Here is a 26492-nt window from a genome sequence, read left to right on the forward strand (position 1 = left end):
CCATTTATTTTCTTTTATAATATTTGCTTGAACCTGTTGAAAAGATTCTATATCCTCAGCACTTTTCTCAACTTTTTCTTCAACATTTTAAATTTGATTCTCTATTTTTGAAATGGTTTCCTTAGGGGTTTGTACATTCTGAGATATTAACACCAGTTTTGGGGAAAAAGATGTTTCCAATGTCAAAAGGGCGTCCCATATTGATTCCAATGTAATAGTTGAAGGTTTAGGAAATAAAGAAGACTTACTCAGTGATGAGGAAATATTCTCAGAGTCCACAGAAGCAATCTCGTCCTTCTCAGCAGATTTTCCTTCCGAAACGCCATCGCCATGCTTGTTACCGCCCTTCCCTATCGGGGCGTTCTGGAGTCGATCACTGGAGTCTGGCCCTGCTGCAGGGTCTACTACCCCCGCTTCGGAGGGTGTGCTCGACAGCAGGCATTGGTGGCGGAACTCTCAATTCTGGGCTGAAGGAGGTGTCGGTATCAAGTTGTGGAGACGTTTCTCCTTTCTCCGTCTCCTCCAACTGCGAAATATCATAGCCCATATGTAGTCCTGACTACAGGGGAGAAGGCTGCCGCAGGACCTGGCCTTTGCCTGCCTCTCCGTTTCGGCATTTTAAGGTAATAATTGTTTGAGAAAAAGTAAAGTAATTTTATATGGATTCAGGAGCAGCTTCGATGTGCTCCCTTCAGGTCGCCATCTTGGATTCTGCTCTGGCTCTTTTTTCTTTTCAAGTGGTCTGTGACAGTATGAGCAAGGGTTGAGCATGGACCTTCACAGATACATCCAGACAAGAGTATAAAAGTAAAAAAAAAAAAAAAGAGAAAAAAGACTCTTTATTAACACAAAATATGCTTAAACCTGTTACTTCACAGGTACAGTAAATTAGAAATAACGTCTTTTGGGATTCAGGTACAGTCTTTATAACAAGCCTGCTACTGACAGGTCCCACAGACACTGTGTGCACAGTCTAGCTACAGTATTGGACATATCCTGGCCTGGCTTCAGCTAGGCCTCAGAAATAGGATTCTTACAAGAGTCTGAGATAAAGCTTTGCCTACCTCTTAATGATTGACAGTAGAAGTGGAGTTTGAAGATAATAAAAGTTCTTGCTTGTTTGTGCACTTGGTCTTTGGTTGCCTTCACCCCCGCCAGGAGAGGGGAGTATCCTGGAAAGGCCAGATAACTTAAGGTTGGTTGGATCAAGGGGGAGTTACTGTCAGCCAAAGGCAGTAACTGCTGAAGGGGAGTGGCTCTCAGTGGGCAAAAGGGAGCCAACTCTAGAGCAGGAGTGGGGAAGAGCCTGTTCAAGGCCAGAGCGTACAGCCCAGTGAGGCACATTTCTGGAAGGGAGGACAGACATGAGGGTCTGATCCTGGAGGAGTTTGCTGGTGACAGCCATTGCTATCAGCACAACCTTGGTTTATTCAGCTCAAAGGGGTGGGTGATTGACTGGAGGTGTTCTATATATTTTATACATATCTCTGATGTTACTATCAGGAGTTGTTTGAAAAGTGGATAAGACTGTGCCAAATAGTCTTGGATAGACAGAAAACCTCTTAAACCAAATGCTGACCATATATAAGGAATTTCAAGTTTGGATTTGCTGCTGTTGCAGAGCTCAGTAAAGTTTGCATAAAATTACAGTCTCTTCGTGTTCTGATTATTCTTTTGAAAGACAGAGTAAAGAACTGCTCCTGGACTGCTTAAGGATACTTAAGTTTTTCTGCTTCCTGAGAGCTGCCAGTAACCTACTCCATTCAACGTCCTACAATTGAATAGATTCTCCTCCTTGTGCACTTGAGACTAAATGTCAGGCACTGATACCATATTCAAGAGCAAAGTGCTCTTTTTGGTCTGTACCAATAAAAACAGTCTATCACGTATGGGGATGAATCCTGATGCATACTCTGATGAACCAATGTCAACAGTCTGTACCTAATCCACTTCAGCACTGGTAGCCAATGTAATTTTTTCAGAAAAGAAGTGATATGATCATATTTAGATAACCCATACAATATACTTATGGTGGAGTTTTGCACAATTTGTAATGACTGAATACATACCGCAGGCAATCCCACATATCCAATACTGCAATGATAAAACCATACTTTGCAGTACCTTTTGAAAATCCACCCAAAAAAATCAATGGACATAATTTACTTAGAAGTCACAACTTAAAGAAGGACTTCTTCACTACTGATCGAATCTGTGGCCTAAAAGATAATGCTGAATCAAAAAGTACCCCAAATTCTTTACCACATGGGATAATGGGAGAACAATGTCAGTTAACTGAATTTTAGTGGAAAATCGATCAAAAGCACCTACTGTCACCAATAACAACCGAGTACTAAGTTGTTCCATTCATCCACTGATTTATCTGAGTGAAAATGGTCTGCAGCCGGGCAACCACCTAGAGACTTATTCTGTCGATGGTAAGAAAAACTTATTTATTAAAAAAAACAGTTCTTTTATTTTCTATTTCATAAATATTTAAAAATACATTTTTTTCAGAAATTTTGTAAACACAGTGGTGCAACTAGGGAGAATAGCGGCAGCGGCCACTAGACCACTAGGGCCCTATTGGGGCTGTAGTGTGTGGTGGCAGACAACCGGGCAGAGCATCTGGGCCCCCTAGAGCCTCTGCAAAGGACTGGTTTTCTCACTGTAGCTGAGTAATTGGAAAAACACAGCCCTTTCTATAACAGAGTATTTGAAGCAGGCATGTAATTGCTTGGAACTGAAATATCAAGAGAACGCTTTTTCAAAATTGGTAGGACCAGGGCTTGTTTCCACAAGGCAGGTACCTGGCATGAGTTGAGACTTGTGTTTACAGTTGTACAAATAAAAGGTGAGAGGCCCAGATCCGGGTCTTTGACAAAATATGAATGGAGTGTATCCAGAACAAAAGTGAAAGGATTCATTGTAGGTAATACTTTCTGGCGGGTAAAGTTCATCACAGTGTTAAAAGCACACAATGTGCTAGCCAAGACAGAAGATATAGGTTTTAAATTTGAATTGGCTTTATTATTAAAACTTGGTCTAGCATAATTGTGAAACTATTTTGTCGGTCACAAATCCCTTTGGAAAAAAAATTTAGCATAGGTCTTAGCTGAAGGTAGTGAAGCAGGACCTACAGAGACTCCAGAGGGTCCAGAATGGTAAAACTATAATACAGCTTCTTGGCAGGATTGGAACTAGTCTGGATAATGGTCAAAAAGTGTCTCTCTTAGCCACTTTAACACACTGCTGATAAAAACAAGCTTTCTTTACATATAAAATGATTCTCAACAGTCTTGTTCTTTCTCTAGATGTGTCTGAACACAATTCTTGTTTCAGCAGTCACAAGTCCAGGCGGTACCAGGGAAATCTATGTTTAACTGAAGCAGATGTGGCACAACAACCACACTTCATCAATAGTCTTATAAAGAAAAAAATTCCATATTAAGGTGAGGTCATCAAGAGGAAGCAGGTCCAGATTAGTAGCTGAACATTTAAAGGAGAGAACCTCTCAAATTGACAGCTTTCAAAAAATTTTTAACCTGTGTAAGAGTACACTCCAATTCCCAGCCAACACTAAAGGCAGTAAGGGTGAGATAACAAGAGATTGGGAGAGATACTCTGAAAAACAGATGATTCAAGAGAGAAGACTACATCTAGACTAAGGCTCCCAAAATTTGTGGGAGACTGAACATAGTAGACAATCCAGTTTATTTTTGAAAGAGAAAAACGCCTATAGTGCGACCTAAATCGGGAGATAGACGTTTGTCTCGCAAAGGTGCCCAAATCAGTATAATCGAAAGCCGATTTTGGGCGATTCCAACTGCACTCCATCGCGGAAACGAATAAAGTTGACGGGGGCGTGTTGGAGGCATGGTGGAGATGGAACTGGGGCGTGGTTATCAGTCGAGGAGAGATGGGCGTCTTTAGCTGATAATCGAAAAAAAGGCTTTTTACGGCAATTTTAGGTCACTTTATTTGGACCCTTTTTTTTTCACGAACAAGTCCCCAAAAAGTACTCCAACTGCCCAGATGACCACTGGAGGGAATCGGGGATGACCTCCCCGGACTCCCCCAGTGGTCACTAACCCCCTCCCACCAAAAAAAACCCCACTTTACAAACTTTTTTTCCAGCCTCTATGCCAGCCTCAAATGCCGTACCCACCTACATGACAACAGAATGTGTTCGATCCTGTCACAGCCTTTCCCTGGGTCAGATGTGGCTCTCGGGTGCAGTACAGGGTCACATCAGCATTGCATTGTGGTGGGTGTAGGGTATTGGGCTCCGTGATTTCATTAGCTTCTGTTACAGTCTCACGATGTTGGTAGTTGGTAGGCTCTTCTCCCATGGTGCTTTCCCCCCTGCCTACTGGGTCAGAGTGTGCCCTGTTGTGTTTCCTGTTGCAGTCCATGCGGTAGTGGCCATTTTTGAAAGCCAGTTTTAGTTCCCTTTCCTGTGTTAGCCACGTTATAGAACTTAGTTCTTCCCTTGAATGTGGCTGAAAGAGGGCATTGTACAGCATTCTGCCAGCTCTGACCTACTGCTAATCTCAGTACCAGGGAGACTCGTTGCCAGTGGGGCACAACCTCTGATCTGCAGTTAACTGTGAGTAGAGGCGGTTATTCCAATAAAGGACGTTTTCGGAGAGATTAGTCTTCAGGTGTCAACTGGTGTGCCAATGTTATACAGCAGCAACAAGTCCTAGAGGCCTGCGTGTATGCAGGTCCCTGGAGCACTTTTAGTGGGTACCGTAGTGCACTTCAGCCAGGTGGACCCAGGCCCATCCTTCCCCACCTGTAACACTTGTGCTGGTAAATGGGAGACCTCCAAAACCCACTGTACCCACATGTAGGTGCCCCATTCACCCCTAAGAGCTATGGTAGTATTGTACGTTTGTGGGTAGTGGGTTTTGGGGGAGGGGGTTGGGAGCTCAGCACCCGTGGTAAGGGAGCTATGCATGTGGGAGCTTTTTCTGAAGTCCACCGCACTGACCTAGGGTGCCCAGTTGGTGTCCTGGCATATCAGGGGGGCAAGTGTACTACGAATCGTGGCCCCTCCCACGACCAAATGGCTCGGATTAGGACGTTTTTGAGCTGGGTGTTTTTAGTTTCCATTATCGCTAAAAAAAACAAACGCCCAGCTCAGAAACGTCCATTTTTTCGAAAATTCGGTTCGGCCCGCCCCTTCACGGACCCGTTCTCGGAGATAAACGCCCATGGATATAGGCGTTTCCATTTGATTATGCCCCTCCACGTGTCTGCCTATGGCACCACAAGTGCAGAAGTCAGCAACTCTAAATAAGACTCCACATGGGGCCTTGAGCATCTGTGCAGCTCAAGGCCTGCTGCATCTGATGCATTGCGTTTACTCTCTCACATCTAATTAGCCTGACCACATGTAATGTGTGAAATGTTCTCTCAATCTTGTTGAGAAGTATCTATGATTAGTATGATGTAGTGACACAAAAAGCTGAACAAAATAAATAAACGTATAGTTATATTGCCTACATGACTCACAATCCTAGTGATCATATGATGTCAAAAGACACTGTAAAGGTGACCTATGCTACTTGAGGTGCCATAGGAATTGTCATGTGAAGCTATGTCCAGGGAGAAGGGAAAATTAGGTTCTTACCATGATAATTTTCTTTCCTTTAGTGATAGCAGATGCAGCCATTACAGATGGGTTGTGTCCATCAACCAGCAGAGGGAGATAGAGAGCACACTTTTTTCAGTGCCTCATACCAGCTTGCTCCACTGCCTCTCTTCAGTATTTGAAGCTTCCAAAGCAGTATGGCAAACCGCAATGGGAATAACATGAGCTTTCCTTACAGCGAACGATTGCCCCACAACAAAGGGCATTAACTCAGAATGGAGGGAATGAAACATCCTCCCGGAGGGCATAAACTCATCCTCCACTGAGACATAACTGGAGGGAATAAACTCATCCTCCCAGAGGGAATAAACTCATCCTCCAAAACATGAAACTGGAGGGAATAACTCATCCTCCCGGAGGGAATAAACTCATCCTCCTTTAATTGAACAAGAATCCTGAAGACTGTTTTCCGACTTTCTCCCAAGGACGGAATCTCCCGGAAACATGAACAGAACCTGAAATAGATTTACAGCAGATAGCATTCAGACAGGGAGGGATCATGGCTGCATCTGTTATGACTAACGGAAAGAAAATTATCACGGTAAGAACCTAATTTTCCCTTCATTGTCATCAAGCAGATGCAGCCATTACAGATGGGATGTATCAAAGCAATCCCTAGATAGGGTGGGAACAAGCCACACCACGCGCCAGCACTTGCGCTCCAAAATGTGCATCCCTCCTGGCAGCCACATCCAGCCTGTAATGTTGGGCAAAAGAGAGCTTAGAAGCCCATATTGCTGCACTACAAATCTCTTGAAGAGAGAGTGCTCCAGTTTCAGCCCAAGAAGAGGAAATTCCTCTAGTGGAATGCGCCTTAAAGTCATCAGGCGGAGGCCGGCCGGCAAGCAAATAAGTTGAAAAGATAGATTCTTTAAGCCAGCGGGCAATAGTGGCTTTAGACGCTGGAGACCCTCTGCAAGGACCTGATAGCAAAACAAACAGATGATCAGAGGTCCTGAAAGAGTTAGTAACTCGCAGATACTGCAGCAGAGTCCTGCGCACGTCCAACAGGTGCAATTGCCCAAAAGATTCTGGAAACTACTCCTCGACAAAAGAGGGCAAGAAAATAGGTTGGTTTAGGTGAAACGCTGAAACCACCTCAGGCAAGAAGGAAGGCACGGTCCGAACCGTGATCCCGGACTCTGAAAACTGCAGAAAAGGGTCTCTACAGGACAGCGCCTGGAGCTCTGACACCCGTCTCGCCGAAGTAATGGCCACTAAAAAGACGGCCTTCAGTGTCAAATCTTTCTCTGAAGCACGCCGAAGCGGTTCAAAGGGAGCACCCTGAAGGGCCTTCAGCACTAGCCCCAGGTTCCAAGCTGGACAAGGTGCACGCACGGGAGGACGGAGCTGAAGCACCCCTCTAAGAAACTGTGCCACATCCGGATGAGCAGCTAAAGACACGCCTTCAACCTTGCCACGCAGGGAGGCCAACGCTGCCACTTGCACCCGCAGGGAATTATAGGCCAAGCCTTTTTGTACAGAATCGGCGAGACAGGAGCCCGCAGGGGTGTGATCTCTTTGGAAGCACACCAGACTTCAAACTGGCGCCAAATCCTGGCATAAGCCACGGAAGTGGAACGCTTGCGGGCCTGCAGGAGAGTGGTAATTACTTTATTGGAATAGCCTCTGCCTCTCAATTGCGCCCTCTCAATCGCCAGGCCATAAGACCAAGTCGGCTGGCGTCCTCCATGGTCACCAGACCCTGTGACAACAGGTTGGGAACCAAAGGTAACTGAAGGGGATCCTCTACGAGCATCTGTCGGAGGTCCGCATACCAAGGCCTCCTGTGCCAATCCGGGGCGACAAGAACCACTTCTCCTGGATGCAGCCGAATCTGCAGGAGCACTCGCCCTATCAAGGGCCACGGAGGGAACACATACAGTAGGCCCGGAGGCCAGGGTTGAGCCAAGGCATCCAACCCCGACGTGCGAGGATCTCTCCGTCTGCTGAAGAAGCACGGGACTTTGGCATTGGTGCTTGTCGCCATTATATCCATCACGGGCTTGCCCCACTTGGCACATATCTGCAGGAACACTTCGTCTGCAAGTTCCCACTCTGCTGGATCGATCTGATGCCTGCTTAGATAATCGGCTTGCACGTTGCTCTGACCTGCAATGTGAGCTGCCGACAGAAACTGTAGATGCAGCTCGGCCCAGTGGCAAATTTGTTCGGCCTGCGCGGCTAGAGCTCTGCACTGAGTGCCGCCTTGTCGATTTATGTAGGCCACTGCTGTCGTGTTGTCCGACATCACTCTGACAGCCAATCCTTCCAGGGTCACTTGAAAGGCCAGAAGCGCCTGAAACACCACTTTCAACTCTAGGCGGTTGATGGACCACTCCGACTGCTCGGGTGTCCATAGACCCTGGGCATGCTTCCCCTTGCAATGTGCGCCCCAGCCTTTCAGACTGGCATCTGTCACCACTAGGCACCAATCGGGGAGTGCCAGCGGCATTCTTCGCCGCAGCATGCTGTCTGAGAGCCACCACTCCATGCTGAGTCGGGTCGCAGGGAGCCAAGAGAGTCTGCATTGATAATCTTGAGATACTGGAGACCATCTTTGGAGTAGAGCATACTGTAGAGGTCTCAGGTGCGCTCTCACCCAGGGCACCAGTTCCGTGGTGGCCGTCATCGATCTAAGCAGCTGGACAATGTCCCAAGCTCGCGGGCGGGGAATCCTCAGGAGCAGATGGACCTGATTCTGAAGCTTGCATCGCCTTTGCTCGGGTAGGTACACATACCCCGAGGCTGTGTCGAACCTGGCCCCCAAATATTCTAGAGACTGCGAGGGGGTCAGGTGACTTTTGGCGAAATTGACGACCCAGCCCAGAGATTGAAGAACTGAGACCACTCTGGGTGTTACACTACATGCTGACTCTCTGCAGCAGAGTTTGCTCAAATGAGCCAGTCGTCCAGGTACGGGTGAACTCGAATACCCTCTCGCCTTAGAAAGGCAGCTACTACCACCATAACCTTCGAAAAGGTGCGGGGAGCTGTGGCAAGGCCAAAAGGCAAGGCCCGGAACTGGAAATGCTTTCCCATCACCGCAAACCTCAGAAACTTCTGGTGCGGGGGCCAAGTTGGAATGTGCAAGTAAGCTTCTTTCAGGTCCAGAGACGTGAGAAACTCTCCTGGCTGTACCGCCGCAATGACGGAGCGCAGGGTTTCCATGTGAAAATGCCACACTCTCAGGGACTTGTTTAGTTCTTTTAAGTCCAGAATAGGGCGAAAAGACCCTCCTTTTCGCGGCACCACAAAGTAGATGGAGTAGCGGCCGCAGCCGTGTTCGGCGGGAGGTACCGGGTACACAGCCCCAATCTGCATCAGACCTTGTAAAGTCTCCTCTACCGCCGCCCGTTTGGCGGCAGAACCGCATCGGGACTCTACAAACATGTCTCTTACAGGGACGTCGAATTCTGTTCGGTAACCGTCTCTGATCAGGTCCAAGACCCACTGATCTGAGGAAATATTGGCCCACTCCTCGGCAAAGAGGGAAAAACGTTCTCCGATGACAGGACTCGAGGAGATGGCCGGCGCACCATCATTGAGAGGGTCGCCCCTGAACTCCAGGCCTTGAGCCAGTGGCTGTGGAACGTTTGTCCGAGCGAAAGGAGTTCCTCTGCTGAAAAAGGGCACGAGAAGTGAACCCAGGAGAATGCCCCAGGCGGTACCTTCGAGCTTCACGGAAGCGAGGTCTGTAAGAGGAGTGGACTGCCGCACCCTTAGAGGAAGGCCGAGGCCTATCTTCAGGCAAGCGCTGGGGTTTAGCCTCACCCAGGCCCTTCACAATTTTCTCCAACTCCTCACCAAACAGGAGAAGGCCTTGAAAGGGCAACTTCACCAACCTTTGCTTAGAGGCCATGTCCGCCGCCCAATGCCGTAGCCAAAGAAGATGGCGAGCCGCCACTGCTACTGCCATGTGTTTAGCCGAAGCTCTGACAATATCATAAAGGGCGTCAGCCAGAAAGGACAAGGCCGACTCCATCCGCGGAGCCACATCTGAAAAGGGCTCCGCTCCATCACCGGGCTGTTCCACTGCCTGTTGCAACCAAGCCAGGCAGGCTCTAGCAGCATAACAACTGCATGCAGACGCCCGAATAGTGAGACCTGCAATTTCAAATGACCGTTTAAGTGCTGATTCCAGTCTATGGTCTTGAATATCCTTCAGGGCAACACCTCCTTCAACAGGGAGGGTAGTTCTCTTTGTCACAGCTGTGACTAGGGCATCCACTTTAGGCATAGCAAAGCGAGCCATATGCTCCTCACTCAGAGGGTATAATTGCCCCATAGCCCTGGAAACTTTCAAAGGTCCCTCGGGGTCAGCCCATTGAGCCGAAATAAGCTCCTGGATGGAGTCATACAAAGGAAAAGCTCGAGCAGGCTTTTTGGTACTAGCCATCCTAGGATTCACAGAGGAGGCTGTGCCACTGGCAGGGTCCTCAATAGAGAGAGCCTGCAGGGCATCAGAAATAAGCGCTGGCAGCTCATCACGGTGGAAAATCCTCACCGCGGAGGGATCGTCCAGATCTTGAGTCACTTCTGCACCAGACTCTGGCTCCTCAGACCATGAAGGCCTGCCAGAGTCCTCCGAATCCTCGCAGCCCGACCACGGGGGGGGGAAAATGGAGGTTCAGTACTCTCTGAAGGGGAATGAGCCCTTCTGCGCTTCATATTCTGCCAATTATCAGGGAATAACGCCTCAGAGGGCATACCCAGGCTAGAATCCACCGGGGGGGGGGGGGGGGCATTAGAAGAGGCCCATGCCGGGCTTTGTGGGAGAGCTCTTTTAAGCATGTATGCTTTATGCATTAATAAGACAAAATCAGGGGAGAAAAGCTGACCCTGGGCACCCGGATCTCTGCTGGGGCTAGTAGCTCCCATATCAGCCTCACTCCGAGGCCTCCCCCAGGGCTCAGGACTCTCAGTCTCAGTGGAGGTCGCGCCATGTGGTAAATTCAAAATGGCGTCCGCTGCCAGCTCAGAGCGCGAAGAATCGTCGCTCGCCATGCTCAGGCCGGCTCTAACGTCTGTACAGCATGATTTACAGAGCCCCGCTGCTGATCTGCGCATGCCACATTTGGAACAGTGCTTTACTGTCTCCGCAGCCATCGCTGAAAACGGCGGTAAAATTCAAAATGGCGGTTCGCGCCAAAATCGCCCCGATCGCGGGCCCACCCCAGAGGAGTCAGAAAACACTCTTACCTCACTGGACCGAGTATCACAGCTCCGGTCCTATAGAAAAAGGCAAGGAAAAACCTCTGTTCCAGCGTCTAAGCGCCAAAGCGCGACGCAACTTTTTTTTTTTTTTTGTAAACGCTGTGAGGAAAGCAGAGGTAAATAGAACTCCGGAGGCTCAGGTGAGTGGGAAAGGCAGGGAAAGGGCGAACCTATGTGCCTGCATCCACTGTTGGTGGGGAAGGACAGGGAAAAGCTAAGCAATGTGTCCACATCTACGGAGGTATGGGTAAGGCAGGGAAAGGGCGAACCTATGTGCCTTTAAATTGAAGCTGCTATAGCCTCCAACACCCCTGCTAACAACTGGCAAAAGCATAGGAGCAACCTCCAGGCAGATTTTAGATGGAGCTCGAAGAAGCTGCAGCCACTCTGCTAAGGGAGATAGAGAATACTGAAGAGAGGCAGTGGAGCAAGCTGGTATGAGGCACTGAAAAAAGTGTGCTCTCTATCTCCCTCTGCTGGTTGATGGACACAACCCATCTGTAATGGCTGCATCTGCTTGATGACAAGGAACAAAAAGTAATGTTTCTAGTGACCAAATTGCAGTAGAAGTACTATGGTTATCAGAATGGAAACGGTTCAAATATGTATGACACTTAAGATGATAGTCTGTACCCTAAAGAGTGGAAATTGTATTGAAAGGAACAAGGTAATGATATGATCGCTCTTATACTGACTGCAAGGCTCTAACATGAAGATGATCAAAAGCTCCGCTCTGTTCCAAACAGTGCTCTAAAAATAGTGCTGGAACAGCGCAGGGCTTTACCTCCCATATGATCAGAGATAATAGCATGTACATTTAAGAAAACTATTATCTTTGATAATAGGGTAAAAGTGCAGGAGGATTGTGCCTGAAAGCAATCCTCCCGGACTTGTTTAACAAGTCCAGGCTGTCAAAAGCCCAGACCTGTCAAACACAGGGACTGGAGATCCGTGGGACCCCCAGACCCCCCTGCAATGCAAGGCCCTGGTGGCCTAGTGCCCTTGAACCCCGACACCCCAAGCCAGTTCCCCCAACACAAATTCATGGGGGGGCTGGAGAACCGGTGGATCTCCAGCTCTCCTACCCCCCTTCTCGCACCCCCCCCCCCCCAAAAAGCCCTGGTGGCCCAGTGGGCCGTGAACACAAGTGTCCCTATCCTGATGGTCTAGCGGCTCATTCCCTGCCCCTGTACCTGAATGGTCGAGGAGGAAGTAGTACACACCCTCCTCTTCTAGCGTTGCCTTAAAAATGGCGGCGCCCAGCCCTGCCCAGTACATCCTGAGATGCGCTGGATGGGGTTTCACCACTATATAAGGAGTTTTCTGATCATGGGTTGGTAGTAAACGCAAGTGCTAGTATGGCGCTAATAGCCTCTAGCACCCACGTTGGCTTCTGATCATCGGCTCATAAGATAGGTATCCGTCAAGATTGGCCTAAAATTTAACCAACTGTTGTAATCTGGAAAAAAACAAGAGTGCACTCTGAAAAAGAGTTTGTCGAAAACATAAGAAGGTGAAAACTGTGCTCTGATAACTGATGTCCAATATCTGTTGAAGAACAAATGGTAACTTTAGTATGGGATAGAGTTTGTCAAACTCATGAGCTGCAATAGATTGAGAACACCACACTGCTAGCAGATGTGTATAGTATACTGAAATCAGTCTCAAGTTAGTAGTGTTGACTGAGTTTTAAACAATATAGAAATACAGAAGACAAGCTCCTTCAAGGAGATGTGTAAAGTATCAGCTGTCCAATATGCTGTCAATTGGTAGGAGCTAGAGAAGACTTCTGTAGAATAACACTACTATAGGTTGTTAAGTCTAATCATTATGTTATCTGTAGGTGAACAAATGAGATGGTTAAACCATAATGAAAGTTACGAAATGTAATACAAACAGCAGATATAGGGGAGTGATAACTGTGTTTGCTTATGAAGACTCTGTATTTAAAGGGTTCAATAATAAGGCATATCTGTACAGATGGTAAGTCTGAAGTATTCCTCAGTGCTAAATGGAAAAACAGAGGAATATGGGAAGATAGTTGTTAATAAGGGGAAAAATATCTAGAACAATGTCTGTGGTATGTTGGTTTCCCCGAGTTGGCCTTGTTGTAGAAAAAAAGTGCCATAAGAATGATGTGGTGAACCAGAAGTACGCCTTCAGTTGACCATGCTATCAAAGATGTAAGTAAGATGACTGTGCTCTGTATTCGATCAAGAGGCTGTAGTAATATAATAGTAACCAGTTGTTCGTAAACCAAAAGAAGAGGAATCCCCTGATGAGATAGACGTTGCTGTTAGTAGGTATTAACAACTAGAGAAGTATGGATTTTAAAATATATCTGGAGAAAGCCTGAGACTGTTTAACTAATCAAGGTTGTAGTCGAAGGAAAGTTTAGAAATAGATGAATAAAAGAAAACAGCTCTTGAAAATCAGAGAATTGGGAGCTGAAAAGAGGAACTAATCTGCCAATCCTTAGAATGCATTGGCTTCATAGGGAATAGAAATACCAGGTCATAGAACAGTTGAATCTGTTACTGATATACTGCTGAAACTAAAAACGGCTTGTACCAGTTGGGCATAGTCTATATTGAAAAAACACACCTGCCTCAGGGTGGTGATTGTTTTGTTATTCCTCTGAGGTTATCATGATTGAGAAATTCCTCCCGACTTGATAATTTTCTGTTGATAGTCGTAAATATTGATGGAAACAGTTAATAAAGTACCAAAAACTATGAATAGCACTCTGTGTTGTGATTTCCTAGTGATCCTATATGGGGAAGAGAGAGAGTAGAAAAATGGTACCAATGACCCGTGAATTCAGCATCGAGGATTTCTTCAATAGCTCAGATACCCGTTTGTCTATGTCAAAGTGGGAAACCAAACTTCTCAGTGAGTAATTACACTGAGATGGAGATTTCGGGAATCCATTGGCTCCTAGATGTAATGCATGCGCTGTATGCCTAAATATAGGAAACTCTGGTCAAACCGGAAAAATCGAAAATAGTCAGTATGCTAATTTGATACCAGGAACAAACTGTTAGGATGAAGGAGAGAAGCAGGATCCTTCTAAGCGTGTGCACCTGCTATATGATTCCCATGGTCCCTGTACAAGTTGGCATGACCACTAACTACCAATGTCAGGTTGAAGAATGCAAACGAAAACTTGGATCTGTATGGAGAAAGAAGAGACAGTACTGCAAGAGGAGACTCTTGCTTTTCCCTGCAATTTCCCACTTTAATAGATATAAGTGATCCTGAGAAGATTGAAAGTAAGTTCAGGAAGAAAAACTTGTCTTACCAAGTTGTGGGATTAGTGCTATGCATCTACCGCATACGTGCTGATGGTGTTGGCATCAGTGTCAGTCTGAAGTAAGATCACCAAATGGATTCCAATGACCTGCTCCTGAAGTTGTGGATGCATGCTCGTGCTAGAGTCATGCTTATTGATATGAGTAATAGGATGATATGAACGGTATCTGAACACCAATGCTAGAAATTGAATGAGTAATGGTAATGGCAACAATATATTCAGACCACAAGCCATACTACTAATGGTCCCTATGGGTTTGGCATCGAAGGGTCATGTGTCGACAGGTTCAGCATCGAAAGGTTTGGCATTGAAGTCTCCCGCTAGATGCCAACCAGTTCCTCCCTTCGTCTGAACACATCCTTGATGGAGTCATGCAAGTTGGCATCACAATCAGGTTGGTTCCGAACCTGCACTAGATGCTGTAAGGAGGTCAGCATCGAGGCTTCTCAAAAGGGTGAGGTACCTACTTTCCTTTACAGAATAATAGCATACTCAGGTATATAAGCACTTATGTGAATCATAGAGCAGGCCTGTGTGCAGCTATGTTCTGAAGATAACATTCTATAAGTAACACATATATGTATGCACCCCTCCCAGACTCCGCTTATGTGTATGTCCATCTGTCATATACATACTATGTACAGAATAGCATTTAGGCAGAATTTAAGCATTTTATGTGCATGTGAGGGAGTCTATAGGATGCTTCCACTTCCCCTTAAGGATACTCCCTCACAGTGTCAGAACCATCTTAAAAACCATAGTCCCACCCAAGGGAGAAGTAACACGGGAGGGGTGGAGCCTGGAGGGCATGGTCCAAGAAGTATTAAAGCCAAAGTCACAGCTAGGATAAACAGGCCCAGAGGGAAGCAGCAACCACCAACTGCATTTGCCCCCACAACCTATGTGTGAACTGCAACTTCTACAGTCAGGTTGGGCAAGTTCAACTTGAAACCTTGCAACTTTGGATTTTGACCCAGGTAATTGTTAGAGACTATACTGGTACCTCTGGGGCCAGAGACAAGTAAAGTGTACTGCTGTGCTGAGCGACAGTAATGTATGCCATGGCCCTGCACTAGCACTCCACAGGAGAACCTTGTTACATCTAAAGAATATTTTGTTTATTTTTTATCCCCTACCTGTGACTAGAACAGGACCCCTACCTGATGCTTATAATAAATTTTATTTTACCTGCACCTGTTCTGTAGCTCCAGTTTGTCCTGACTCCAGGCCCACCCTCGCTCACGTTACCATAGTGCATATGTGCATACATATGCTCTTATATGCCATTATTCTAATCATTTACATGCCCAATCAGAACGTAAATGTTAGTCAAAAATGAAGTGGCATATATATGTGTGAATGCTGGTATTCTAGACATTTATGTGTGTATGTGTACACATTCCCATGTAAATGGAAATAATATAGAATACTATAAGTTATGCGTGTATCTCCCAGATCAAAGTGTGAGCATTTAAACCAGCTCTATGCATGGCATAAATGGACATATATACCCAGTTATGCTAGTATTCTATAAGGGAAAATAGGCATTTACTTTCCTTTATATAAGCAGCTCCAAATAGGGACGCTCTAGGGAGGGTAGTTCTATAACTGGGCGTCAGACTTTATGTGGGCTGTGAGCCTATTCTGTAAGGGGCCTTTATACTAAGCTGAGGTAAAAGGGGCCCTGTGCCAGCAGCAGTGCCTGTTTTTGCCGCATGCCAAGGACCCTTTTACTGCAGCGGGTGAATATTGGAAGAATTGAAATGGCTGTGTGGTAAGTTTGCACTTGCCGCGTGGCTATTTCGGGGGGAGCACGGGCTCCTGCCCTGCATGTGATGCTGCTCGATTACTGCCTGGTAACACCCTGTGGAAATATTTTTGCAATATTTCCGCTAGCACCGGAAATGACGCACGCTGGGGATGGAACTACCGCAAGCACCCGCATTGGGCCAGCAGTAGATCTAGGTTGCCATGTGCCAAGATAAAAATTAGTTGGTAAATTGATTTAGAATATGTTTAAAATAACAGCTGAATGATTTGTATGATTTGGAATACTGTACACGAATTCAGTGAAGTTTTTTTTTGTGACTGAATGACTAGAAAACTGGTATTTATGTGTGCACATGCCACCTAAATCTAGGCAGCTCCTTATAGAATTATTCCATACACACATAAATAATGACAATCCAGCTAAAGATATTCTGTAAACGTGTGCCATACTTCAATGGTATGTACTTTGTAGTTAGGCATTCACACAGGTGGAGTCTCTGAGCAAAGTATAGGTGGGGTGCACACACAGGTAAATTATTAAACACTATGATTTGGATATACACAAGCTCTATGACTGGCATACATGTTCACGCATATTTACTCAGTAGGTAGTACTAGTATTCTATTAATAAAAGGAGGCACTTTTCTTACAGAATAGGCGCTCATTAGGCATGTTAATGGAGCTTAAAATTAGGCACCCTCATAGAATTGCCCTCCGTGAGGTCAATATTCAGCCGCTTGGTGAAGGTATAATTTGAAATGTCTAAATTAGATGTTTTCAAATCATACATAAATTCAGTGACACTATTCATTTAGGTGGCACAATTGAACATCCACATATAATTTGAAAGATTTAAGTGAGGCAGTTCAGGTTATACCTGCTATTTGTGCAGACATCTTGGACTTCTAATTTATATGTTTAGGGGGTAATTTTACAAAATGTTCTTCATACAGAAAAGGTGATGATACACACAGAATGAGCCTATCTTTACATCATGTGTACACAGGCGTCCCCAGGGGCACAGTTTGGGCTGTGCTGGGTAGAGTTGCAGGCATTTGCACACACAGGGCTTCTTTCACAAAGCCGCGCTACCGATTCCCGTGCGGCAAATGAGAGGAAGCCCATAGGACTTGAATGGGTTTCCTCTCATTTTCCGCACCACAAATTGGAAGCATGGCTTTGTAAAAGAGGCCCACAGTGAGCATACAAACACATGCCATCTTTGTCAGTATGCATACTTGTACATGCCCACTCAGCTATGCAATATGCCTTAGCCCCCTAATTCTATAATTTTGCATGCCTAATTTTAAAATTAGTATGTACAATTGCATGCACAGGTTATAGTATAATTATGCATGTAATGCAATTGACTAATTAGCTGCTGATTGGCCCAAACGACCAATTACAGGTGATAATATGTGCTAACTGGCACTAATTTGCAGTTACACATGCAACTGCATTTAGTCAGCGTTCTATTAACCTTAGCATACAAATTCTATAGCGTGTAACTGCAAGGGGTGTGTGGACTTCGGAGGGGCATGCGTGGGTCAGAGGCATGCCCAAAACTTATTCACTAAGGTTATAGAACACTATCTGTTACATGCATTAACTGATAGTGTTTAGGAGCAAGAATTTACAGCAACCATTGACACGGTACAAGTGGTCATGCCTAAAGTTACATGTAAATGTGACCAATTATGCAAGTAATTGCAAATACAGAATTTGTGCCTTTTGCACAGCATTCCCATGTCTAACTTTAGGTGATCTGTAGAGAATTACCCTCTAAATGTCATATATAATCGCTTCCACAACACTTTATGAAAGTGATGCCTGAATTAAACTACTGTAACCAAATCATTAAGAGGGTACTATTCAAAAGCATTCCTAGAGGTTAAACAGTACTTTACCCATGGATCAAGGTTTTTATAACATTGCCTGCCTGCTATATGGATAAAAGATATGAGCATACAGCAGTATGCCACAAAAACATATAAGTGCCAGGATTGAGATGTAAGGCGCAAATATCACTTGTAAAATAACCACCATAATAACATAGTGGATGATGGTGGACAAAGACTAACATGGCCCATCCAGTCGGCCCAGTAAGGTTATTGGGATAAGGTTATTGTACTTGCCACATAGTACAAGTTACTTTCCCCATGGCTTAGAATTTGAGGTATTGTACCTGCTATACAGTGCAGGTTACTTCCCCATGATTTCATAGGAGAAGTGCAACAGTCATTTTACAGTTGTTTTGAGCAGAGGTACTTTGAGGTAGTTTGAATCCTCTTGCCATTTAGGGATCCATTATGTTTATTCCACTCATTTTTTAATTCCATCCCAGCACCATTTTAGCTTCTACCACCTCCTTCGGGAGGGCATTCCAGGCATTCACCATAATTTATGTAAAGAAAAATGTCCTGATGTTGCTTTTGATTCTACCTCCTTGTAACTTCATATCATATCCTCTTGTACTAGAGTTTCCCCTCATTTGGAAAAGGTTTTCTATTCAGTATTACATTTCAAGTACTGTATTTATGGTTGTATCATATCCCCCCTGTCCCTCCTATCCTCTAGTGTATACATAGCTGGGATCTCTTGTCTCATTTCATATGTCTTCTGATCAGTAGCATAGTCACAGGTAGGCCAAGGTGAGCCTGGCCCCACCAACTATGGGCTCAGGTCCACCCAAAACTGCAGCACCCTTGGTATAGCTGGTAGGGATCCCTAAGCCCCGCCAGCTGAAAAGGTCCTCCTCCAGAGGCCAGAATGCTCCCCTGTGCATACTTTGTTTTCACATATTTACAAAAAATGAGCATCTGCAAGGGGAGCTAGCACAGCAGTGACCTGTGGATGGTGCTGCTGACTGCAGAGCATAAAGGAGTGTTCTGGCCCCTGGAGGAGGACCTCTTCAGCTGGTGGCCAGCTCAAGTATTCATAATTTGAGTTGGAGGTCGCTGGGGAATGAGGACTGAGAGTAGGGAGGAGGAGAAAGGGCAGAGGAAAAATGTTATGCCCATCCACTTGGCCAGAGGCCCACCCAAAATTGCATGTCTAGCTGATGGAAACCTGTTACCATTTTGGTGGCTTTCTTCTTTACTGACTCCAGCTAATTAATGTCCTTAGCAAGATATTGCTTCCAAAACTAAATACAGTGTCCCAAGTGATGCCTCATCAATGTCCTGTACAGGGGCACTATGACCTCACCATTTCTGTTGATTATGCCCTTCTCTATGCAACTTAAGCATCCTTCTGGCTTTGGCCACTGCTTTGTCACAGTGTTTCACCACCTTGAGATCCTCACGCAATGTCACCCCAAAGTCTTACTCACAGTTCATACAATCAGCCTCTACTCTCCTACTGCATACAACTTCTTTGAGTTTCTGCACCCCTAATGTATCTCTCTGCATTTCTTCCCATTAAAGGTTAACAGCCAAGCATAGTTTTTGTAGATTATCCAGCTTATTTTCAAAAGAGAAAGACACTCATATTTCGACCCAAATCGGGAGATGGGCGTCTTTCTCCTGTGGGTGAATAAATCGGTATAATCAAAAGCCGATTTTGGTTGTCTTCAACTGCACTCCGTCGCAGGAACGAACAAAGTGGATGGGGGCGTGTTGGAGGCGTGGTGAAAGCAGGACTGGGTCATGGTTATCGGCCAAGGAGAGATGGGCGTCTTTAGCTGATAATCGAAACAAGAAGGGCGTTTTTGACGAGAATTTGGTTCGCTTTATTTGGACCCTTTTTTTCAGGTCCAAGTCCCAAAAAAGTGCCCCAACTGGATCACCTCCCCTGACTCCCCCAGTGGTCACTAACCCCCTCCCACCAAAAAAAATCCACTTTACAAACTTTTTTCCCAGCCTGTATGTCAGCCTCAAATGCCATACCCACCTCCATGACAGCTGAATGTGTTCTATCCTCTGACAGCCTTTCTCTGGTTCTCATGTGGCTCTCGGGTGAGTGTGACACCTTTTCTGTTATGCGCACTGCAGAGTCACATCAGTAATGCATTGTGGTGGGTGTAGGGTATTGGGCTCCGTGATTCCACTAGCTTGTGTTAAATGCTCACGATGTTGGTAGTTGGTAGGCTCTACTCCCATGGTGCTTTTCCCTCTGCTTACTGGGTCAGAGTGTGCCCTGTTTTGTTTCCGGTAGTCCATGAGGTAGTGGCCATTTTTGTAAGCCAGTTTTAGCTCCCTTTCATGTGTTACCCACGTTACTGAAAGTGGGCATTGTACAGCATTCTGCCAGCTCTGACCTACTGCTCATCTCAGTACCAGGGAGACTCTTTGCCAGTGGGGCACAACCTCTGATCTGCAGTTAACTGTGAGTAAATGTGTTTATTCCAATAAAGGACGTTTTCGGAGACATTAGTCTTCAGCTGTCAACTAGTGTACCAAGGTTCTACAGCAGCAACAAGTCCTAGAGGCCTGGAGCACTTTTAGTGGGTATCGCAGTGCACTTCAGGCAGGCAAACCCAGGCCCATCCCCCCTACCTGTAACACTTGTGCTGGTAAATGGGAGGCCTCCAAAACCCACTGTACCCACATGTAGATGCCCCCTTCACCCCTAAGAGCTATGGTAGTGTTGTACATTTGTGGGTAGTGGGTTTTAGGGGAGGGGGTTTGGGGCTCAGCATCCGTGGTAAGGGAGCTATGCATGTAGGAGCTGTTTCTGAAGTCCACCACACTGATCTCTAGGGTGCCCAGTTGGTGTCCTGGCATGTCAGGGGGGCCAGTGTACTACGAATCCTGGCCCCTCCCACGACCAAATGGCTCGGATTAGGACGTTTTTGAGCTGGCCGGTTTTAGTTTCCATTATTGCTAAAAAAAAAACAAAAAACGCCCAGCTCAGAAACAAACAAATCCATGGCATTTGGTCTGTACAAACCATATTTTCGAAACAAAAAAAAGACGGCCATTTTTTCCGAAAATACGGTGTGTCCCTCCTCTTCACGTACCCGTTTTTGGACATAGATGCCCATGGAGATAGGCGTTCACGTTCGATTATGCCCCTCTATGTCTCATTTTGCCTACTCCCTCTGAGGTGTCCAAAATGAATTTAAGTCCATACTTTTATTTTGAAAATTCATTGAAGCCTGTCTCGGGCTGTTATCATTTGTCAAGCTGAAAGGTCCCTGTCAAGAGTTGAGCAAGTGGAAAATGCTCCCTCTGGCAATCTGAAGCTTCCAACTAGATCAAAAGTGATGAAGAGTGACCTCCACCTCACTTGTTACCAGTGAGGAAATGCCTAGCAAACAAGTCCCAGCGCTGGCCAGGTTCCTCTTCTTAGTACCTCGTATAGTCAGGGTGACTTCAGAAATCACCTCAACTTCACTTCCATCGCACTGAATATTCTACCTTTTGTGAGTTAGCCTAGGAGTCTTATTTCATATGTCTTCTGATCAGTAAAATAGTCACAGGTGTTGGAGTAGCTTAGTGGTTAGTGCAGTGGACTTTGATCCTGGGGAACTGGGTTTGATTCTCAGTGCTGCTCTTTCTGCCAGGTACTTCTGACTTGGATTGGCTACTGTTTGGAAAACAGGATACTGGCCTAGATGGACTACTGGTCTGACCCAGTATGGCTGTTCTTATGTTCCATTACATCTGGAACTTCAAGAAAATCATAATTTGTTAGAGTTCTGGGTATATCCAAATCAGGCTCTAGCCACACTCAAGCCTTCTGCAAAGTAACTTTCCATCTCTATCCAAAATAATTCTTTAACATGTAGCAAAATTATACTGAGCCCTTCTGAGTAAGTGATAGGAATTCAGTCACACAGCCTCCTCACCCTAGATAGGACAAAACTCAACTTGACTTAAACATGCTATCCTCCACTCCCAGCTGTTATTCTTAGTTCAAAGAACAATGCAAAAAACATTGTCTCAATTTCCAGGTAAGTACCTTGTGCTTTTGTCCATGTTTTTTCTTTACTTAGGGGTCCGTGTCCTGGGTTCTCAGCTCAATCCGTTCTTCTGACTATGGCTGCTTCTTTATTTCAAAAACAAAAAAGGAGGTAAAAACCCTCACGAAACCGTGAGATATAAAACAAAAAGTGAGGAGAGTGAATGAGGATACCAAAAAATATATTTATTCACATGAAAAATAAAAATTAAAAAGTAACATAATATACATAAAAATGACCCCATGGGTATTTTATGTATATTATGTTACTTTTTAATTTTTATTTTTCATGTGAATAAATATATTTTTTGGTATCCTCATTCACTCTCCTCACTTTTTGTTTTATATGCTTCTTTATTTCCCCACCTTCTAATCTATAGTTTCTAGGAGAGTTTTTAAAGGGGCTTTGGGACCTAAACCCCTCCCTTCCAAGAAGTCCTCCATCAACCTGTGAACTTTATTTCTGTCCCAATTAGGATAAGAGGCTGAACTCCACCCTGCCTTTCCTAATATGGAATACTTCCTCCCTGGACAAACTAGACTAAGTGACCTCACTTCTTCTAGCCTTTCCCAATATGGGCTACTTCCTGCTTAGGTTTTCAGACTTCCTTGTCCCCATCCTGGCTCATTGTATGACCCCTGCTCTGGCATGGGCCTCTTAGATATTGTAGTTCCTTCCCCTTTTCTTTCTTGATAGGGAAAAAATACAATTTTTTAAACAAATCTCCTAAAACAAACATAAAGTGAGTGCTTTATAGCTCTCAACTAGCATATCACCAGGGCAGGACCTTCTTGGATCTAACAGCGCCTAAATCCAATACTCAGGGTCCCATGGACTCCTTTCTACATCTATTTCATGACAGGACAGTGCCTGTTCCTATCACAGTGTGTACATGCAGCTATACAATGACCATCAAGAGAGGAGGAGGATCAATTTATAACAGAGCACCTATAAAAATTCTTAAATGTACCTACTGTATAAATGCAACATAAATGTCTATGTGGCTTTATAAAATAGGCTCCTATTAGGACACAAATTATTTACATAAATTTTCACGTGCTCTAAGGTAGACTCAGCTAGGCAGCAGGGTCTGTAGAACATATGGGTGTACATACTTGGCAGAAAGTCCTGAAACTTTAATATAGTTGCTTTCTTTTCTTCTTATTTGAGCATCATGACATATTTGATACTACTTGCATGTGAGCAACACTTTTATTTACCCAACTATGAATCAATTAGTCTGACATATCATCAAAATATAGAGATATATCATGCCATTTGTAGGTTTTCCAATTTATTCAAAATTCTGCTGTCCAGTTGATTACTGGAAGTCATCATTCTGATGATGTTATTCCTCATGTGAGAATGCTAAACTGGCTTCCGATAGTGTATAGGGCATATTTTAAGGGACTATTTTCAGCCCTTCAGGGGGGTGTTGCCGGCCATTTGGAGAAGTTAGTGTTGACATCAGCTGGTCCAGACTTTGTGATCTGCTGATAAGAAATTGTTGATTGCTCATCCACCATTTGAGGTTCGGTTGCTAACATCTAGACCAAGTGTTTTTCCAGTGAATGAACCTAGCCTTTCAAATGCTTTGTCTCAGATTTTGTGGGAAGAGGGTGATATATTGTCCTAATGTAAAAAGGTTAAGGCACTGTTACTTGAACCTTGCCAACTTTGCTAGTTTCATGTCCACTTTTAACCTTCTCTTTCTGGAAAAAAAGTAGTCCTTGATCAACTCTGGATAAGCTGAACACAGCACTGAATCTCTCCTAATGCTCTTCATAATAAATTCAGGTCCTTTCTAGATCAACTCAGCTCTGTAATGCCTCTACTGCTTGTAATCTGATGAGCCACGACTTACACTTCCTTTGTCTCTAAAATCCTGGTATTTCAGGTACTGTATTTACTTGTTTTAAATCATATATTTCTAGTAGATCTTATCAAATTCACAGTGGTTGCACTTACTCTGTCTCTCATCCCTTTCCCCGTGGCGTTCCGCAGGGCTCCATTCTAGCTCCAACCCTCTTTAACATATTTTTAGCGCTACTTCCATTCCTGATCAAGTCCCTTGGCTGCAGCCCATACTGTTATGCTAATGACATCCAGATCCTGTTCATACTGCCCACTTTTTTTGTCAGACACATTTCCTTTGGACACCTGTCTCCAAGCAGTAGCCACTTCAATATAATCGTTTATTCCTGAATTCTTCAAAGCATGAGCTCATTCATTTCCCCAATCCACACTTGGGCTGCTTCCTACAGTTTCAGGAGACAGTGCATATAGTTGGTGGTACCTTTTAACTCTAAACTTACCTTTAATACACAAATGGACTCCATGGTTCATCCCTCTTTCTTTGTCCTTCATCACATTCGCTCAGCTGTCAGTCGTCCCTCTTTATCAGAATATGCCTACTATTACTTGTCATTTCCCAGTTAGACTATTGCAACTCCCTTTACAGTGGTTCATCCTGTGCTACTCTCAAACATTTTCAATTGATCCAATCCATGGCAGTTAAATTTTTAGAAAACACTGGCCATACTGACCAAGTATCCCCTTACTCATCACCGAGCAGTGACTTCCCGTTTTGGCCCAACTCAAATCCAAAGTCATCACCTTGGTTTTTAAAGTCCTTGCACCACTATATTCCAATTATCTGGCTGACCTTCTGACTGCATACATCCTTTCTCAAACTTTTCACTTTTCTCAGTAAATTCTTTTTGTTCTCCTACCATCGTTCCACTTTCGTCTTGATATCTCTCAAGACATAGACTTCTGCTACCTTGACCTCGGATCTGTAACTATCTCCCACTAGATATCTGGCTTGAGGCCTCCTTCCCCAAGGTCAAAAAACGTGTTAAAACCTGGTTGTTTCACATTACTTTCAGACAGTCTTTGTCTCACTCTGCCTCATCCATGCTAACAGTGGTCCTGTTCTCTCTTCTCTTCCCCACCTCATCCTCATATTTTCCCTTGATCCATCCTGCTTGCCTGTTCCCTCTTCTACATTCTCTTCTTCTTTCCTCACATTCACCATTCCTCTCTTTCTTTTCATTTGCTAATATTGTAAATTCTAGCTTTTCTGTTTCATAATTTGGACTGTTCACTATTTAGCAGCACATTAGTATGACTGGCTGTATATCAAGTCTCTGTATTAAATAATCGATCATTCAACTGGTGGGTCTTTGATGCATGGTAAATACATCCATACTCACTGCATGAACAAATCTAATTGAACAGCATACATTCTAAAAGAGTTTACAAACATAATTCTTTGCCAGTATCTTAATGAAGATGCCGAGCAAACTTAATATTATAAATAAATCAAAAATTCTACAGCAGATAAAGTCCCAGTCTATACAATAAAGCACATTAGACCAGAGGCAATGACTTGAACAATGGACTTGATTTCATTGTTTAGATCTATACCAAATAGAGTTTGCATTTACCTTTGGTATGCCAGCAGTGTCGAGCCAGATACAGTAGATTTCTTCAACAGACAGTCCACATCTTTAAAAGAAAATAATATTAATTGTAGATGCTCAATTGAGAGGTAGATCATTAGGAAATGAGCATTTATAAACCTTTCATGGATAGAATCCGTAAAGAGATGGAACTACAAGCTTGAAAACAAAGCAGTGTTTTTAGCCTCATTATAACAAAACTTTTGTAACAGCATACTAGAGGTGGCACCTGTAAATCAATTAGAGTCCGCAACAAACAGGAGAAAAACCTCTACAGAGAGTCCAAGGAAAGCAGAAAAGCAGAGTGCAAACACGAGCTTCAACTCAGGAAGTGTTGATCAAGTCACCTTTATTGCACCAAAGAAAGACCCGACACAGGGCCATGTTTCGGCAGAAAGAACTGCCTGCCTCAGGGGTCAAGAATTCCACTGCTGGTGAGACAAGGAAGTTTATAGTGCCTGTGGTGATGTTGTCCTTAAACAGTTACATATAATGGAATCACCCAGATCTAAAAACGCTATTAAAAAGTTGCCTTGGCACCAACCCGCCGTGTAGCAATGGTGGTTTTGGAGCCAAGGCGACTTAATAGTGTTTTTGGATCTGGCTGATTCTATTACATGTAACTGTTAAAGGACAACATCACCACAGGCACTGTAAACTTCCTTGTCTCACCAGAAGAGGAATTCCTGACCCCAGAGGCAGGCGGACCTTTCTGCCGAAACACAACCCCGTGTCAGGCCTTTGGTGCAATAAAGGTGACTTGATGAACACTTCCTGTTTTCAAGCTCATGTTTGCATTCCCTACTTTTCTGCTTTACCTGTAAATCAATAACGCATGGTGCCCTTTTGTATTTATTATAAATGTATATTCTGCTAATCTTACTGTTCTTAACAAACTCCAAAAAAACATAGATGTATTGGGCCCAATATTCAACAAAAAAAAGGTGGGCTCCTAAATTTGTGCCCTATTTTAAGCCAAACTAAGGAGCCTAAATTTTCAGCTGAAAATTCATCTTAAGTTAAGAATATAAAAGTTATGCTCATAAATTTAGGCCTGCCATTCATTTACCTAGATTTATGAGCCTAATTATGATCATTGTACTGAAAATCAGAGCTAATCTGCTAACTTCTTTTCCCTGCCCTAAATCTGCTCCCGTTACCGA

General features: G+C 44.6%; 1 protein-coding gene across 1 annotated transcript in view; it reads right to left on the bottom strand.

Annotated features, from left to right (window-relative positions):
* Positions 1–703: 703 nt before the first annotated feature.
* LOC115463279 (aminopeptidase O-like) overlaps positions 704–26492 on the bottom strand; it is a 382003-nt gene continuing 356214 nt past the window's right edge. Inside the window, exons 11-12 of the mRNA XM_030193650.1 lie at positions 25315–25375; positions 704–775 (exon numbers count right to left, since the gene is read on the bottom strand). Coding sequence (XP_030049510.1) covers positions 734–775; positions 25315–25375 — 103 coding nt within the window. The 3' untranslated portion in view covers positions 704–733. The remainder of the gene's footprint in view (positions 776–25314; positions 25376–26492) is intronic.

Source organism: Microcaecilia unicolor, chromosome 2 (genome assembly GCF_901765095.1).
Source record: "Microcaecilia unicolor chromosome 2, aMicUni1.1, whole genome shotgun sequence".
NCBI classification, from domain to species: domain Eukaryota; kingdom Metazoa; phylum Chordata; class Amphibia; order Gymnophiona; family Siphonopidae; genus Microcaecilia; species Microcaecilia unicolor.